Source organism: Ruditapes philippinarum, unplaced genomic scaffold (assembly GCF_026571515.1).
Source record: "Ruditapes philippinarum isolate M1 unplaced genomic scaffold, ASM2657151v2 ctg6324_1_1_1_1, whole genome shotgun sequence".
Classification (NCBI taxonomy): Eukaryota; Metazoa; Mollusca; class Bivalvia; order Venerida; family Veneridae; genus Ruditapes; species Ruditapes philippinarum.
The window spans coordinates 20,049-39,962 of record NW_026860747.1 but is presented as its reverse complement, the minus strand read 5'-3'; the positions used below and the strand labels follow the sequence as shown (position 1 = coordinate 39,962).

General features: G+C 30.7%; 1 protein-coding gene across 1 annotated transcript; it reads right to left on the bottom strand.

The window, feature by feature from the left end:
• Positions 1 to 249: 249 nt before the first annotated feature.
• On the bottom strand, positions 250 to 19,108 carry LOC132713258 (uncharacterized). Its single transcript, XM_060695768.1, has 8 exons — positions 18,950 to 19,108; positions 17,007 to 17,120; positions 16,509 to 16,597; positions 15,166 to 15,314; positions 14,597 to 14,724; positions 13,524 to 13,588; positions 12,586 to 12,728; positions 250 to 12,272 (listed from the first exon to the last, which is right to left on the bottom strand). The coding sequence occupies exons 1-8, from the start codon at positions 19,015 to 19,017 to the stop codon at positions 11,928 to 11,930; spliced, it is 1,101 nt and encodes a 366-aa protein (XP_060551751.1). The 5' UTR covers positions 19,018 to 19,108; the 3' UTR covers positions 250 to 11,927.
• Positions 19,109 to 19,914: the final 806 nt, after the last annotated feature.

The following is a 19,914-nucleotide window of genomic DNA, read 5'->3' as shown; positions in this document are numbered from 1 at the left end:
CTGATGCACTGGAATGAACACCTGTATGATCTTACCACTTTTCCAAAAACTGACCTCTGTCCATTTTCATAGGTTCATTTCAAGTGGTAGGTCATAGTATTTATGATTTTTGCACTGGTAAGTTTGTGTTGAATCAGTATATAATGTTTATGTCATATTTTTTTCTCCTTTTCTAATAGGTGCAATATGAGGAAATATTTTCATTCCACTAATTGTAGTATGTAGGTAAATTGACAACAACAACACAACTAGCAAGTGAAGGCACATGTTTATTGACTGAACAAAAGTAGACATCAAGCATGCTGCAATCGAATTAACGATATACCATGTTTTACTTTGCTGTGAAAGAGTTTTTTTCGAAATAAATTTTTTGTGTATTTTTCAGTGTCTGTACAGTTGTAATAATCATTGAAGGATATAAATAAATTTGTAATGTAATAATAATGTAATCAACTGACATATAATTTTCTCATAACCTTCGTTTTTGTTATATTATTTTTATGTCTGATGAAATAAAGGTATTTGAATTTTTGAAAAGTGTTTGTTCCTAACAAAAGATAGCTTATGTAACTGCAAGACAGCATGATTTCTACGTTTTGCCTAAAACGTATTTTGTATCAACCTTACCAAAGTTTGATAATTATATATGATGGAATACCAAATTCGATTGCATATTTCTGTATTCAGAATACGGGCGGCCCACGAAAAACCCCCTGCTTTGTTTTATCATAAGACAGGAGGAAACGTGTGTCCGTAGCCTAGTCAATGTGAAAACAATGAAATGCCCCGACTATTCCACAGAAATACTGAACAACGGACAGTTCAGACATGGTTTTCTATAAATAAATTAGTAGAAACACAGTGGATATAATTAGATGTAATTATAACATATACCTCTAGTTAAAGACTCCCCGGGGGGAAATAATGCACTGAATTCAACATTGGGTCACATGATAAGACAAGCTTATTCGTACAATTGAGTTATTAGCTGAAATATCTAGGCTTAAATGTTTATGACTGCTAACAAATATATCCAGTGTATGCCAAAACAATTACCACAAGAGCCAAAACTTGGCATCTGTGTTACTTGTCATTTATTATTGTATCCCATTTATTTCAGGAAAAATAATGATTGAAACTTTACATTATACGGACATAATGCTCATAAATAAAGGATAATGAATAATACGTTATTGTTAGGGAAAGTGTTAAAACGTTATCAGAATTTATTTCGTGCTTTCCAGTGTTTTATTATAATATAACAGATGTTCATATTCTGATAAAACACCATTGAAATTTATAAAATATAAATTTCACTGTAGCATTAATATTTCTGAATGCAGATGAAAAGAAAATCATAACTGAATGGAATAACTGGCATAAATAAAAGCCGTCATGCCTAAAGTGTGCTTCTTTAAGAAAACATAAGTCGATGTCATCATACATCAAGTTAAAAATCTTACAAAACTTGAGAAAATTAACAGACCTATATTTTAAAATTGATAATGTGACGTCATTATTTGAAATCAGTAAAAATATACTTAAAATCACTTAAAAAGCATGAAATAAAAAAGAAATTTATTTGTGTTACATATAAGATTGAAATATATTTTATTTGTGAACACCAGCTATTATATTTTCACTGGTGGGTAAGCCACTCGTGAAAATATTCCATCTGGTGTTCACTCAGTGAAATTATATTTCAATCTTGCATGCAAAACAAATATCCTCTATGTAAATAGTCACATGATAATTGCCAATGTTTTAACACTTCCAATCTTCGAAAACATGAGGATCGTATGCTAACAAAGCATTGAATTAAATTTTTGTGAATGATTGAAAAATACTGCTTGAATGAGCGAGACCATAATTTAATGGAAGTTACACAGCTAATTAATCCTTACAATTCATAATTACATACAGACATCATCAAATTTTTCTCTCTTCTAAATAAGGAAAACATACATTTTGCATTCTCCACAGTTTTGTTACATATTCATTACACAGTGATACTTAAAATTTAAAGTTATCTGCATTCTGGTAAATTATATCAAATTTTTTTTACGCCATGAAGAAAAAGATAACTGAAAATATTTTCCTTTACAATTTGCATATGCATACAAAGAATTTATGTGAAGAAAAAGATAAATGATTGTAAAACATACAAAAAAAATTCTGATGAAATAAATATGCATATAGTTAATTTAGTTTAGATAACCTCATATCCTTTCATGTAATCTAATTAAATGCAATCCCAAACAAATTGTTGAAAACATCTGTTATTGGTAATTGATGTAAGTAAAATTAATATGCTTTCTGGTAATGTAGTGTGTGAAGATATTGCTCACTATTCAACACATTATAACACAAGAAATCAGAAAATTTTCCTTTACATAGCAATCACGTACAATGCAATTTTAGGGATATTGATCTCTTTTCTTGTAAATTAATGTGTATAAACATTGATGTAACAATAAAAAAACACATTCAAAAACAAGGAAAGAGGGAAATTGTCCCTTACAAATTGCAATCACATTTATAAAGAAAACATCTTGTAGGTAATTAATCTTAGGGATTTTGATCTTATTTCTTGTAAGTAAATGAATATAAACATTGTTGGAAAGAAAAAACACATTCAAATACAAGAAAATAGCAAAATTGTCCCTTACAAATTGCAATCACATTTATAAAGAAAACATCTTGTTGGTAATTAATCTTAGGGATATTCATCTGCTTTCTTGTAAGTTAATGAATATAAACATTGTTGTAATGAAATACACATTCAAATACAAAAAAATATGAAAATTGTCCCTTACAAATTGCAATCACATTTATAAAGAAAACATCTTTTAGGTAATTAGTCTTAGGGATATTGATCTGCTTTCTTGTAAGTTAATGTGAATTAACATTGTTGTAATGAAATACACATTCAAATACAAGAAAATAGGAAAATTGTCCCTTACAAATTGCAATCTCATTTATAGATGAAACATCTTGTAGGTAATCATTCATAGGGATATTGATCTGCTTTCTTGTAAGTTAATGTGAATTAACATTGTTGTAATGAAATACACATTCAAAAACAAGAAAATAGGAAAATTGTCCCTTACAAATTGCAATCACATTTATAAAGAAAACATCTTGTAGGTAATTAGTCTTAGGGATATTGATCTGCTTTCTTGTAAGTTAATGAGTATGAACATTGTTGTAATGAAATACACACTCAAAAACAAGAAAATAGGAAAATTGTCCCTTACAAATTGCAATCACATTTATAAAGAAAACATCTTGTAGGTAATTAGTCTTAGGGATATTGATCTGCTTTCTTGTAAGTTAATGTGAATAAACATTGTTGTAATGAAATACACACTCAAAAACAAGAAAATAGGAAAATTGTCCCTTACAAATTGCAATCACATTTATAAAGAAAACATCTTTTAGGTAATTAGTCTTAGGGATATTGATCTGCTTTCTTGTAAGTTAATGTGAATTAACATTGTTGTAATGAAATACACATTCAAATACAAGAAAATAGGAAAATTGTCCCTTACAAATTGCAATCTCATTTATAGATGAAACATCTTGTAGGTAATCATTCATAGGGATATTGATCTGCTTTCTTGTAAGTTAATGTGAATTAACATTGTTGTAATGAAATACACATTCAAAAACAAGAAAATAGGAAAATTGTCCCTTACAAATTGCAATCTCATTTATAAAGAAAACATCTTTTAGGTAATTAGTCTTAGGGATATTGATCTGCTTTCTTGTAAGTTAATGAATATAAACATTGTTGTAATGAAATACACATTCAAATACAAAAAAATACGAAAATTGTCCCTTACAAATTGCAATCACATTTATAAAGAAAACATCTTTTAGGTAATTAGTCTTAGGGATATTGATCTGCTTTCTTGTAAGTTAATGTGAATTAACATTGTTGTAATGAAATACACATTCAAAAACAAGAAAATAGGAAAATTGTCCCTTACAAATTGCAATCACATTTTCAAAGAAAACATCTTGTTGTTAATTATTCTTAGGGATATTGATCTGCTTTCTTGTAAGTTAATGAGTATGAACATTGTTGTAATGAAATACACACTCAAAAACAAGAAAATAGGAAAATTGTCCCTTACAAATTGCAATCACATTTATAAAGAAAACATCTTGTAGGTAATTAGTATTAGGGATATTGATCTGCTTTCTTGTAAGTTAATGAGTATGAACATTGTTGTAATGAAATACACACTCAAAAACAAGAAAATAGGAAAATTGTCCCTTACAAATTGCAATCACATTTATAAAGAAAACATCTTGTAAGTAATTAGTCTTAGGGATATTGATCTGCTTTCTTGTAAGTTAATGTGAATAAACATTCTTGTAATGAAATGCACACTCAAAAACAAGAAAATAGGAAAATTGTCCCTTACAAATTGCAATCACATTTATAAAGAAAACATCTTGTAGGTAATTAGTCTTAGGGATATTGATCTGCTTTCTTGTAAGTTAATGTGAATAAACATTGTTGTAATGAAATACACACTCAAAAACAAGAAAATAGGAAAATTGTCCCTTACAAATTGCAATCACATTTATAAAGAAAACATCTTGTAAGTAATTAGTCTTAGGGATATTGATCTGCTTTATTGTAAGTTAATGTGAATAAACATTCTTGTAATGAAATACACACTCAACAACAAGAAAATAGGAAAATTGTCCCTTACAAATTGCAATCACATTCATAAAGAAAACATCTTTTAGGTAATTAGTCTTAGGGATATTCATCTGCTTTCTTGTAAGTTAATGTGAATTAACATTGTTGTAATGAAATGCACACTCAAAAACAAGAAAATAGGAAAATTGTCCCTTACAAATTGCAATCACATTTATAAAGAAAACATCTTGTAGGTAATTAGTCTTAGGGATATTGATCTGCTTTCTTGTAAGTTTAGGTGTATAATCATTGTTGTAATGAAATACACCCTCAAAAACAAGAAAATAGGAAAATTGTCCCTTACAAATTGCAATCACATTTATAAAGAAAACATCTTTCAGGTAATTAGTCTTAGGGATATTGATCTGCTTTCTTGTAAGTTAATGTGAATAAACTTTGCTGTAATGAAATACACCCTCAAAAACAAGAAAATAGGAAAATTGTCCCTTACAAATTGCAATCACATTTATAAAGAAAACATCTTTCAGGTAATTAGTCTTAGGGATATTGATCTGATTTCTTGTAAGTTAATGAATATAAACATTAATGTAATGAAATACACACTAAAAACAAGAAAATAGGAAAATTGTCCCTTACAAATTGCAATCACATTTATAAAGAAAACATCTTTCAGGTAATTAGTCTTAGGGATATTGATCTGCTTTCTTGTAAGTTAATGAGTATAAACATTGTTGTAATGAAATACACATTCAAATACAAGAAAATAGGAAAATTGTCCCTTACAAATTGCAATCACATTTTCAAAGAAAACATCTTGTAGTTAATTAGTCTTAGGGATATTGATCTGATTTCTTGTAAGTTAATGAATATAAACATTAATGTAATGAAATACACACTAAAAAACAAGAAAATAGGAAAATTGTCCCTTACAAATTGCAATCACATTTATAAAGAAAACATCTTGTAGTTAATTAATTTTATGGATATTAATCTGCTTTCTTCTAAGTTAATGAGTATAAACATTGTTGTAATGAAATACACATTCAAATACAAGAAAATAGGAAAATTGTCCCTTACAAATTGCAATCACATTTTCAAAGAAAACATCTTGTAGTTAATTAATCTTAGGGATATTGATCTGCTTTCTTGTAAGTTAATGTGAATAAACATTGTTGTAATTAAATACACACTCAAAAACAAGAAAATAGGAAAATTGTCCCTTACAAATTGCATTCACATTTATAAAGAAAACATCTTGTAGTTAATTAGTCTTAGGGATATTGATCTGCTTTCTTGTAAGATAATGTGAATAAACATTGTTGTAATGAAATACACAATCAAATACAAGAAAATAGGAAAATTGTCCCTTACAAATTGCCTTCACATTTATAAAGAAAACATCTTTTAGGTAATTAATCTTAGGGATATTGATCTGCTTTCTTGTAAGTTAATGTGAATTAACATTGTTGTAATGAAATGCACACTCAAAAACAAGAAAACAGGAAAATTGTCCCTTACAAATTGCAATCACATTTATAAAGAAAACATCTTGTAGTTAATTAATCTTAGGGATATTGATCTTATTTCTTGTAAGTTAATGTGTATAAACATTGCTGTAATGAAATACACATTCAAATGCAAGAAAACAGGAAAATTGTCCCTTACAAATTGCAATCACACTTATAAAGAAAACATCTTCTATGTAATTAGTCTTAATGATATTGAACTCTTTTCTTGTAAGTTAATGTGAATAAACATTGTTGTAATTAAATACACACTCAAAAACAAGAAAATAGGAAAATTGTCCCTTACAAATTGCATTCACATTTATAATGAAAACATCTTGTAGGTAATTAATCTTAGGGATATTGATCTATTTTCTTGTAAGTTAATGTGAATAAACATTGTTGTAATGAAATACACATTCAAATACAAGACAAGAACCGATTGGTGCTTCCCGGAAAGGTTTTGGTCATAGGCAAGTATAAAGAAATCAACGAAGGGCAAAATTAGGGAAGGCAGTTTTTTTTTTTTTTTTGAAATGCACTTCTATCTATAAAGTTTCGTGATGATATCTTTTTTAGTTTCAGATTTATGTCCTGGGTAAAAATGATTTAACTGTAAAAATGCTTTAAGGGCAATAACTCTAAAATTAGATAAGGCTGTGTTTATGTTCTTAAACATTGCAGTTCTATCCAATGAGATCTATCTACCTAAAAAGTTTCATGTTGAAATCTCTTATAATTTAAAATGTCACAATGATCAAAACTCCAGACAGAATTATGGTTCTTTAACAGTGCACTTCTACTCAATGAGATCTATCTACATACAAAGTTTCTTGTTGATACCTTTTATAGTTTTAGAGTTATGTCCCGGACACCTTCTCAATGAGATCTATCTACCTACAAAGTTTCATGTTGATACCTCTTGTTGTTTCAAAGTTATATCCCTGACAAGAAAAGCGGGAGGATGCAAGTAAAAAGCTGCAATTATATGCTCACCATTCCGACACCATTAAAACAGGACAATTTACAATAAACAAGCAATTATCATAGTATTGCAAGCAATACATAAGTCAACTACAGGTTAGAACCCCAACCACATTCTGAAGGGCCATTGGCCATTCACTAATATTTAAATTTTTCTCTCTATTTTAAGTAAATTTGTTGGAAAAGTTCTCTAAAAGTGATCACAGGAAACAGCTTGTATGAACAGACATACGGACTGAAGGACACTCTAAAGTTAATATTTGAAACATCCCTGTTGCCAAAATATAACATTATTAAAAGCAAAATTTAAAAAGGAGATGACTCTTGAAATAAAGATGCAATTTCACTAAAATTTCCAGCTCTTTTTGAGTTATCACAAATATTGTTATATTTGCCATATTTTCAGTCTATTTGTTACCATAGCAACCAGAATTTTCAACATAGGAAGAAAAGAAAAAGATGTGCATAACCTCTAGACTGCCATCTACCCATATCTCAAATTTCATAAAAATATTTCCAGTACTTTTTGCGTTATCACTGGATCCAGTTTATGTGTAAAATTTGCCATAGTTTCAGTCTATTTGTTGCCAGAATGTTCAACATAGGAAGAAAAGAAAATGACGTGCATAACCTCTATACTGCCATCTATCCATATATCAAGTTTCATAAAAATGTTTCCAGTACTGAGTTATCGCGGGATCGAGTTTAGTGGACGGACGGACAGAAGGTTAAACTAAAGTCCCCTCCGGTAAACCAGTAGGGGTCTAAAATCAGGAACAATTTCAGATACAAATTGCAATCACATTTAAGAAGAAAACATCTTGTAGGTGATTAATTTTAGGGATATTGATCTGCATTCTTGTAACTTAATGTGTTTAAACATTGTTGTAGTGATAAACACATTCAATTACAAGAAAATAGGACAATTGTCCCTTACAAATTGCAATCACATTTATAAAGAAAACATCTTGTAGGTAATTAATCTTAGAAATATTGATCTCTTTTATTGTAAGTTAATGTGTATAAACGTTGTTTTAAGGAAATACACAATTCAATACAAGACCAGAAATGTCAAGCGACACATATGCCCTCCTTTCTTGCCATAGCCTCACATTATTGGTATAGAAACTTGCCATAAATGAGTACAGGGAATTGTTCAATAATGGAAAAAAGAAAAATAATGAAGACTTTGTGATGAATACTTTTCAAGATTATGAGACATTTTAGGACCTTGTGACCTGTGAACTAGTGACCCAACATCATTTGGGGTCATCTAATAGTTATGACCAATCAATATTTATAAATATGAAGACTTTGTGATAAAAAAAGTTTCAAGATTATGAGCTGAAACCATATTATCATTCAAGAACCCAATGACTTTAACCTGGTGAACCCATATATATATTTGTCATCCAATACTTATGACTAATCAATATGTGAAATATACAGACTTTGTGATAAATATTTTTCAACTATTCTGACATTTAGGGCCTCTGTGACCTTGACATTTTACCTACTGACCCCAAATTCTATTGGGGTCATAGACTAGTTATCAGCCTACGTGACCATGACCTAGTTCACCCAAAATCTATATGGGTCAGCTACTATTTATGACCAATCACTATATGAAATATGAAGACATTGTGATATAAAGTAATCAAGTAAAAAAGAATCATATTACCATTCAAGGCCCCTTTGACCTAGTGACACCAAAATTATTAGGGGTCATCTACTAGTGATGACCAATCTATAAGTGAAAGACTTTGCGATGAATACAATTCAAGTTTACCTAAGATAATCAGCGGAAACCATTCCAACATTTAAGGTCCTTTTAACCTGGTGACACCAAAATTAACAGGGGTCATCTACTAGTTATGACTAATCACCATGTGAAATATGATGACTTTGTGATGAGTACTTTTCAAGATAATCAGAGGAAACCATTTTGCCATTTAAGGCCCTTGTGACCTTGACCTTTGACCCCAAAATCAATAGGGGTCATCTACTAGATATGACAAATCAATGTGTGAAATATGAAGACTATGATAATTAATTTTCAAGATAAACAGTGTAAACCATGTGGTCTATCGACGGACAGACATTAGCAAAACAATATACCGGCTAGAGTTATAAATCTTGTATTTTGTAACACTCCTCGTGATTTTGTCACTGTAGACAATGAGAAAAAATGGTGTTAAACTGCCAATAAACAACTGGTTAGGGACTACTTGTATATGCTGCTGATATCTTTTCTCCCTCGATTATATAGTTTACAAATTCTTTTAAAGCAAAAATTAAAAAACATTTTTTTTTGTATTTTCCGCTCCTTATAATACTCTTTTATTTCTCACATATTTGATCAATTTCAGTTAATAAATATTTTGACAAAACGGTGCCAATCCGTTATCTGCGTAATGATGTCATCGTTAGTTACTAAACCACCTAAGAAATGACGACATTTCAAACTGACACTGATGTAAACGCAATACAATTCTGTCTAACACGTAAGTTTTAATTGTTGAGAACTTAATAAAATAACTTTTGTTTGTTCCATTTCTCTTGTTTAATAATTTCTATCTCTTAGCAAAAAGATTGGGAAATCGAACAGCGGTATAAGAATATCGGCACCGGAAGTGATCTGCGCATGAAAAATTACCGTTATTGATCTTACTTATTTTGTCTGGTTAGAATCTAATTAATATCGGTATTAGCGGTGTTTTTCAGCTATTTAACACCGGTCATTTTGATGCAAAAAAATTAATCAATCAGGCCTACACCTTTCGTGGTTAATTTCTACGCATCAAGACTCCAAAACAGTTGTTAAATAGCCGATAAACACTGATACGACTGATAAATACTTTTCAACAGAAAACTATTTTGACTAAAGGCCCTTTTAACCGTGACTTAGTGACCCCAAAAATTATGAGGGGTTATCTATAAGTTATGACCAATTAGTATGTAAAACATGAAGATTTTATGAAAAATATTTTGTACGATGATCAACGGGAACCATGATGTCTACTGACGGACAGATAGACCAACGGACCGACATCATTAAAATATACACATTTTTTTTAAGGGGGCATATAAATGCCTTATTAATTTTTTGTTGAGCTTAAATGTGTTATCAAGGTTGAAAAATAAACATCTCCCTGAGAAAAAAAAGAGTCAAAATTTTGTTAGCCAAATTCATTTACCTATTCATTTACCTTTGTTTATTGACACCAATTACTAAATAACAAACAAGAACCGGTTGAACCGGGTGATGCTCCCCGAGAAGGTTCTGGACACAGGAAAGTATAAAAAAAATGAACAGAGGGCAAAAAATCCAAAATTAGGCAAAGCGGAGTTATGTTTTTTTGCACTGCACTTCTATTCAATGAGATCTATCTATCTATAAAGTTTCATGATGATATCAGAGTTATGTCCCGGGTAAAAGTCAGTGTAAAAATGAACAAAGGGCAATAACTCCAAAATTAGACCAGGATTTGTTTAGGTTCTTTAAGCATTGCAGTTCTATCCAATTATATCTAGCTACCTACAAAGTTTCATGTTGATATCTCTAATAGTTTTAAAGTAATGTCCAGGACAAAAGTCAAAAAGTAAAAATAAACAAAGGGCAATTTCTTCAAAATAAGGCAAGGCAGAGTAATGATTCTTAAGCACTGCACTTCCACCCAATGAGACCTATCTATCTACAAAGTTTCATGTTGATATCTCTCATAATTTTAGAGTAATGTCCCAGACAAAGTTCAAAGTGTCAAAATGAACAAAGGGCAATAACTCCAAAAGTAGGCAAGACAGTGTTACAGTTCTTGTGCACTGCAAACTTACTCAATGAGATCTATCTACCTACAAAGTTTCATGTTGATATCTCTTATACATTAAGAGTTATGTCCCAGACAAAGTTCAAAGTGTAAAAATAAACAAAGGGGGATAATTCAAAAATTAGGCAAGGCAGAGTTAAGGTTCTTGTGCACTGCACACCTACTCAATGAGATCTATCTACCTACAAAGTTTCATGTTGATACCTCTTATACTTTTAGAGTTATGCCCAGGACAAATTTCAAAGTGTAAAATAAACAAAGGGGGATAATTCAAAAAATAGGCAAGGCAGAGTTACGGTTCTTGTGCACTGCACACCTACTCAATGAGATCTATCTACCTACAAAGTTTCATGTTGATACCTCTTATACTTTTAGAGTTATGTCCCGGACAAAGTTCAAAGTGTAAAATAAACAAAGGGGAATAATTCAAAAATTAGGCAAGGCAGAGTTACGGTTCTTGTGCACACCTACTCAATGAGATCTATCTAACTACAAAGTTACATGTTGATACCTCTTATAGTTTTAGAGTTCTGTCCCGGACAAAGTTCAAAGTGTAAAATAAACAAAGTAGGATAATTCACAAATTAGGAAAGGCAGAGTTAACGTTCTTGTGCACTGCACACCTACTCAATGAGATCTATCTACCTACAAAGTTTCATGTTTATACCTCTTATACTTTTAGAGTTATGTCCCGGACAAATTTCAATGTGTAAAATAAACAAAGGGGGTAATTCAAAAATTAGGCAAGGCAGAGTTACGGTTCTTGTGCACTGCACACCTACTCAATGAGATCTATCTACCTACAAAGTTTCATGTTGATACCTCTTGTTGTTTCAAAGTTATGTCCCGGACCAGAAAAGGGGACGGACGGACGGACACGGCGGCGACTATATGCTCCCCTGAAATTTTTTCGGGGAGCATAATGACACTTATCTATAGCTGATCAAGAACTTCCTTTATATGCTGTGGTAATTTTCCAAGCGGGGTGAGCTGGAAATCATAGAACATCACAGCGATAGAGGGCACAATTTCTGTCCAAGGTTCACGCTGTCCACGTTGCCCTTTAACAGGTCTTGATGCAGGCTTCCATGTTGTTGTCTTAGCTCCCTTGTACCACAGTAATTCAAGATTTTCATCACTAACTGAAATAACTCTAGCCAATTGTGGAAATTCATCAGGGTATTTGTCATAATTACAAATCACGAAAGATCCTATTTCAAATGTTTCAACTTCCTTAATTGCTTGTGCTGCTTTTCTGTCCGCTTTCCCTATGATAACCTGAAATAAACACACCTATACAATGGTTGTTTATTTTACACATTTGCATGAAATTATCGTTGGATATTACAACATTTATTGTGGGAACAGTGTTCAAATGTGCGTGTGAATTGTCAAAACCAGTTAATATTCAATATTTCTATGGATTTTAGTCATGTAATAAATAATCATTTTAAATTTATTATCCTAAAGTCATCTTAGATTTATTAGCATATTTACTTTTAATTTCTTTACAAAAAGTTATGTAAAAATGTATTTGTTTTTTGTTTATTTTTCGTTTTATATATATAAGTACTTAGGAATGATGTGATACCTTAGGAATTTCTGGTTTTAAAGTTGGAAGGTTGATGGCATCATCTGTGTTAGATACTTCATTTTCCTCCTCTGGGCTTTTTTGATTTATTTTCTTTTGTCTCAGAATTTCAACTAGCTGTACTTCTGTTGTTTCTAGTTCCTCTATGAATCAAATATAACAATTTCAAATTTTTCATTAGGCCTGGTGACATGATATTACATGCATTATTGATTGAATTATGCCAATGAATAAATAACATGAATGAACATTAATCTTTTCACTTCTTAATTTGTAAACAAACTCCCCTATGGTTAAACCGGTATGAAACTAAATAAAACAATAGAAAGTTATTTCAAGCCATGTTAGTGGTTAAAGCAGCATCCAGATTCATGTTGATTTTCTTGAAAAATTTGGAAATGTTTTTAAAATAGAGGATATTGAATGAGTGTAGGTTTAATACTAAATTTATTGAACGAGTTGAATAAAATCATATTATGCGAGCCTCTGGCTCAAAGAGGTCAATAAATTTAGTATTGAATTTACACGAAAATAATATTCTATTTATCACATATATAAAATTAGAACGGTAAACTGTTAACAAGAGTCATTTTTCTTTGACGCGCCTATAGTGTAAAACTAACACTAACGCTATGTTTATAGTGCAAATGCTGTGACGTCAAAGTGTTATTACACTAGTGTAATATTGTCTAGTGTAATATCGTTTTTATTAAATGGCTTTAATACACTCCAGCGACGCGGTTTATGTGATAAAGTAAAATATTGTGAAGTGAAAAAATGAAGCAATTTTCTCTTGAAACATTTTGGCACATCTGGAGGTGATCAGGTTAAATGAGTGAAATTTTGACTCCAATATAGTAATAGCTCGACTATTCCCGGAACATGATAAACTATGAAACATGTTTTAGTTAAGTTATCAGAAAAGCACACATACATACCATCTTCATATAGTTCATTAATGTATCCATCCCACCATGATTTAAGATCTTCCGCATTGTAGTACCTGATTTTATATCAACAAAATGTATATTTATGTATATAAATTTATTTCAGAGAATAATTACAAAGTAAGTTCATGCAGAAATTTTAACTAAAAATTAAAGGACTTTTACAGTAATTTCAATATATATTATTTTTCAAGGACTAATTTGGTATAAAATAAAAGCTCTTGAGACATTCAAAATGCACAAATGTGTATAAATCAGTAAAAACCACATTTAAATATTCATTTAAGATAATAAAGCTTAATCTTTTACATCAAAATTTTTCAATAAAACAAATTCTTTTTTGTCAAAAGTACATTATGAGATCTTTATTAATTTTCTCTGACTGTACTTTGTAAGACAACATTGCTGAAACAAGCAATTTTTACCCATTTTAAAGCATGATCACAAATAATATGTATTCCATACGGCGCAGCCATTGATAGTGACGTCACTTATAGTTTAATAGTCGGTAAATAAATTTATCTCGAGGTGTGGAGGCCTGCCAACATCGTGATTGTACGAAAAAAAATTAAATATTGTCAATAACATTTTCAAAAAATACATTTTTATACATTTTACAATGTTTTTGTATTTTCAAGGATAGATTTGCAGAATGCTTAATCCAAGTACCTTTTTGGTTTTTTTTGAAGGAAACATTAAATTCAAGTACTTTTCAAGAAAGGAATCATATTCAAAGCCTTCTCAAGTCCTGTGCAAAGCCTTAATAATTAAAATGCTTTCAATTTCAGTATTAAAATACGTTCGTATCAAAAGTTAAAACTGTAAAATAGTTCCCACTTTCTGTACTGTTTTTAATAGCAGTCAGGTTTTTTTTATTAGGAAAATGGGAAGACATTGGACGCTGTTAGGGAGGGGAAATAAAATATATAAAAAAGTCAATTTGGGGAAAATTAAAATGTAAACATAAAATCCTCTGTTACTTAATAATATCTGTCATATGTTGCGGTTCGGACCGGAATATCCGTCCCGAGGGGACCCGCCCATTGGGCGGTAACGAGGCTTACCTATAAACTGTTGTTAAATCTGTCTTCAATTTTTCAATGTCAATATTATCTGTTGTTGATGGGATTGTGTATAATTGTCTTTGTCCCTCCTCTAAAAGCAAACCGTCTCCCCCTGGCTTTATCCAATCCTAAAAATTATTAATGCACTTTAAATTATTATTTTCATAGAATAGAAATAAACAACTCTATTTTGCACAAATCATATCCTCTTTTCTATTTTTATTATCATCAGTCTGGGCATTAGAAATAGCTAACCGGTCAAATGCTAGTCCGCAATTGGTTTTGTAAAATTTCCAATCGCCATATCCCGATTGACCAGTGAAATGTACAACATCATTTTATTTGTGATTAAACTAATTAGATTTTAATCATTATAAGACAATCATATCAATGGTAGAATTTTTTTTTCCTTTTTATTTTTTGATGAGAAAAAAAATCACTCCTGTGGGTAATATTGTGCATATGATATGAAAAACTTACATAATTCTTCAAACCACTAAGAGAAAATTATTTTAAGTATATATTAATATTTAAAGTCTTGTGTAAATTTTACTGACAACTAAGTTCACCTTGTCTGTAGATAATCCTTTATATTGTACCTCTGCCTTCCCAGTTTTTTCGTTGAGTGTTATCTTAAATACATGAGGCTTTGAATGGTTTTTCACATTATTGACTCCTAACCATCTCTGGAAATTGTATACTGTATGCATCTTGATTGCTGAAAGATGTAATTAATTACTGCTTTTATAATACATATTTTTCCTATTTTAGAATCAAGTAATTTTTGGGTATTACACTTTCATGTAATACAAAATTTTAACTCAACTAGTTCAGAGGCATCACAATTTCATTTACCTGTAGGCAAAATTACCCATGATAACACAAGGGCCATGATGGCCTTGAATCGCTTATCAGAAGCAACTGCTTTTCATTATAAAATAAAAGACAACCTAAGATGCTACAGACAAACTTTGGTGATCATCCATCAATCATTAGTTTTTTAGAAACAGATGTTTAAAGGTATTTCTATTATAAGCTTTATCAGCCCCTAAAAGGGACCAATCAAATTAATAAGAGCCATTTTTATAAAAACAAGAACTGTTGGAACACAGTAACTCTCGACTAATCAAAAAGTTGTCACAGGGGTGTTTCATCAAGTATAACAAGAGCTGTCGGTAGGACAGCAACGCTCGACTATTGTTAGTGCTTGATAGTAAAAAAGCCTTAATAATGTAAAAAAATTTAAGTAAAGAAAAAGTTAAAATTTTTCTTTAAATCCATATTACAGATATAGGCCTTGGAGAGAGTCCTATTCTGCTCTCAAAGAAGACTTTAAAATTTCTACAGGTTGGGGTCATGATGGTGAACAAGTGTGCAAAGTTTCAAAGCCATATGTCAATGGACTTTGAAAATATTGGAGGTGTTACAAAAACTTTAACATTAACTGGTTATGCCGACGCGGACGCCAACGCTCGGGTGACTACAATAGCTCTACTTATTCTTATCAAATAGTCGAGCTAATAATGATACAATAAAAATGTTCAAAGGTTCTTATTATATTTTTATCTTAAGCGGCCCCTAAAAGGAGCCAATTCGATACAAAACTAAGAAAGCTGCAGACAAATTTTGGTGATCATCCATCAATTAATTTAGTAATAAAAGATGTTTAATGTTTTTGTCTATTTTTAGCTTAGCTGACCCCTAAAAGGGGCCTTCTGAAAAGGCATAAGCAAATGTAAGTGTGACTGTCATAATTTAGGAAGCTACACACCAAATTTGAGGTAAAGATGAATTTAGACGTGTGACGCCGGAGATTCCCCCGTTGATACTAATAGCTTACCCTAATGTTATGATGAGCAAGAAATTGTCATGTTTAAAACTATTATGACCTGTATTAATATTTATTAATTACCTGTTGGTCTTGGTCTGTAACAGGTCTCAAATCCTTTCATCAGTTCATCCATTGTTAATACCGTGTTCTGTCCAATCCATACTGAAAATCTGGTATGAAATGAAGAATGAATGAAGAAACTTTTAAGTTCAGTTGATGATGATTAACAAACATCTTTTCACGACTTCAGTTGTGAATACATGCTACATTAATGCACTGTTTAATGATAAAGAGTCAGCATTTGCAATTACTTCACAATGTTAACATAGGGTAAACGCATTGAACAGTTGGTGCCGGAGATTGGAAGATTTGTGTTTAACAAACACGTTAATTTTCTTTTTATGTGCCCCCACTATAGGGGAGAAGGGCATTCAGATTTTATGCTAAAATTAAAGTAAATTTTTCATCAGCATATGAAAACACAACACAGTAATGTAATTATGCTACAGGTTCACTTCTTTATAGCTTTTTCACATAGATTTAAGTAAATAGTCCATTACTTGCATAATAGTTGCATACCTTGAAAATACTTGATCCACATCCTCATGTGTGTGTCCAACCAGGAGGAAAGACAATTTGACTTTTTTGAATATCTTTTCTTCAATTAAACGTGCCAAAAAACCTAATGTGTACCTGAAATGATTTTTTTCCCTTGTTGAATACTTAATACTATAAATATAGGATATTGAATGAGTGTAGTTTAATACTAAATTTATTGAAAAAGTTGAATAAAATTCATAATATGCCAGCATCTGGCAAGCATAATATTGTTTTTAAACAAGTTTAATATGAGTTTAATATTGAATCTACACAAATAAAAATATATATAATATTTTAAGAATCATACACTAGCTGCCGGTACAGACTGAATTGTACAAACACTTACTATTTCAAAGTAATAACAACACAAGAGCTGTCACAGGAGACAGCGAAGCTCGACTAATTAAATACTGGACGCAGTAAGGAAGACAAAACTATGAAAGAAAAATAAATTATGTATAATTATGTATTAAGTTACAGTAAAAAATAACATTTGTTAACATAAATTCCAAGATCAAGGGGAATAATTCTAGAAATAGTCATGCTAGAGTTATGGACCTTGCCACACAACATTTGTGTAATGATAAGAAATATATATTTGAAGTTTGAAGTAGATACCTTAAAAAATAAAGAAGTTATTATATTTCTTAAAGAAAATCCTAAGTTCAAAGAGAGATAAATCTGTAAATATTGCTTCAAGAGTTATGAACATTGTCACATAAAATGTAATTGATGATAAGGAATAAGTATTTGAAGTTTGAGGTAGATACCTTTAAAAATAAAAAAGTTAAAATAAAAAATAACATTTTTCTAGTAAATAAAAGTTTATGGAGAGATAATTCTTGCAATATTGGTGCTAGAGTTATGAGCCTTGTCACATAATATGTGGATTATGATAACGTAAATATAATTGAAGTATGAAGTTGATCCCTTCAGAAATAAATAAGTTACAGTAAAAAATAATATTTTTTATGGAAAATTCTAAGTTCAAAGGGAGATAAATCTGAAAATATTGGTGCTAGAGTTATGGACCTTGTCACATAAGATGGGGATGATGATAAGGTACATATATTTGAAGTATGAGGTTGATCCCTTAAGAAATAAAGAAGTATCAGTAAAAAATAGTATTTTTTAAGGAAAATTCTAAGTTCAAGGGGAGATAAATCTGAAAATATTGGTGCTAGAGTTATGAACCTTGTCACATAAAATGGGGATGATGATAAGGTACATATATTTGAAGTATGAGGTTGTTCCTTTAAGAAATAAAGAAGTATAAGTAAAAAAAATAGTATTTTTTAAGGAAAATTCTAAGTTCAAGGGGAGATAAATCTAAAAATATTGGTGCTAGAGTTATGAACCTTGTCACATAAGATGTGGTTGATGATAAGGAACAGATATTTGAAGTTTGAAGTTGATATCTTAAGAAATGACAAAGATATAGTGAAAAATATTTTACTGCACCAAAACTTTAATCTAAAATCTGGACGTGGACGCCGACGCCGGGGCGAGTAGGACAGCTCTCCATATACTTCGTATAGTCGAGCTAAAAACCACTCTCAGGCAAATATTGTTGATTCAGTTCTTTATTTACTAACATGTCCTCATGTTTACTAGTTATTCCATGACCTGGTCATGCTGTGGAATAATCTGTTCTGCGTATTCCCAAATGTTGTGGCCCTTAATGGGTTACTTTAGATAGGTTTTACTTTTAATTCTTCTCAACGTTAGCTCAGGAGACAATCCTAACATATTTTAATTTAAATTTGGTTCAAACAATATCTTGTTGTCTTTTACAAGTAAATGCAAATTAAACAAGCAATTATCATAGTATTCCAAGCAATCCAGTCCCCTACAGGTTCAGAGTACAACCAGAAAAAAACAACAAAAAAACATGAATGAAGACCTTTTTAAGGAACACTTACTTATTTTTATTCTGCCCATAACAATTATCCATCTGTAAGTACAGGATATCGGGAATAAATTCCAACATGGTGAGAGTGTGAGCCAATACTGACAATGTATAGCATGACCCATGAGACCATTGGAAAGCGTCGAAGTATCCATATATGCCTATACCATGAGCGACCTTCCCGGGTGTAGATTTTCCAAGGTTTTTGGCTCAAAAACCTTGGAAAAAAACCTCGGAGTATTGGAACAAGAAAATGCAAAACTTCGCTATTAAAAAAACCTTGGAAAAATAGGGAGAGGGTGAAAAACCTTGTAAAAAATTTCCGAGTTTTTATTTAAAAAAACCTCGTAAAAAGTATGACCTCGGAGTATTGGAACGATTTCCAAGGATTTCAGAATAAAAACCTCGTAAAATAATTTCCGAGGATTTTTTTCAGAAAACCTTGGAAAATGAGTGACCTCGGAGTATTGGAATGATTTCCAAGGATTTTTAAAGTGTTTCCGTGTTTTTTTTTCCAAGGTTTTTAAATGAAAACCTCGGAAAGTTTCTCACAACTGGGAATACTGTTATATTTTCGAGGATTCTTACTTAAGGGCATCAGAGAATTTTCCAAGGTTTATTTGAGCAAAAACCTTGGAAATTCTAGAATATCCATGGAAAATAAGAAAATATAACATCCAATGAAATATTCTGAAAAGAGCAATTATATTGTCCTTTTAAGGAATTAAGAAAATTCTTTATAATAATACAGAGCAAAAAATGATCACATGACTCACTGAAACATTTAATGTCAGTGTGAAGTAAATAGTAATGCACTACAAATGAAAAGTTAAGTTAGTTATTATAGTCTTTAATGGTAAATATTACAATCAATGTTCAGTTATAATTTTTTGGTATCCGGCTATATTTTAATGTATTCAAATATCTATCTTTTGAATTCCTGTTCACTCTCCATGATTTTAAAGTGTCCCTTAGTTT

Bases quoted from the DNA above. Each gene is read 5' to 3' on its own strand.
- LOC132713258 (XM_060695768.1), bottom strand. From the start codon at position 19,017: ATGTTGGAATTTATTCCCGATATCCTGTACTTACAGATGGATAATTGT. The intron at 17,121-18,949 runs GTAAGTGTTCCT...AAATCATTTCAG, and splicing joins TATGGGCAGAATAAAAATAA to GTACACATTAGGTTTTTTGG. The intron at 15,315-16,508 runs GTAATTAATAAA...TACATCTTTCAG, and splicing joins TTACAGACCAAGACCAACAG to CAATCAAGATGCATACAGTA.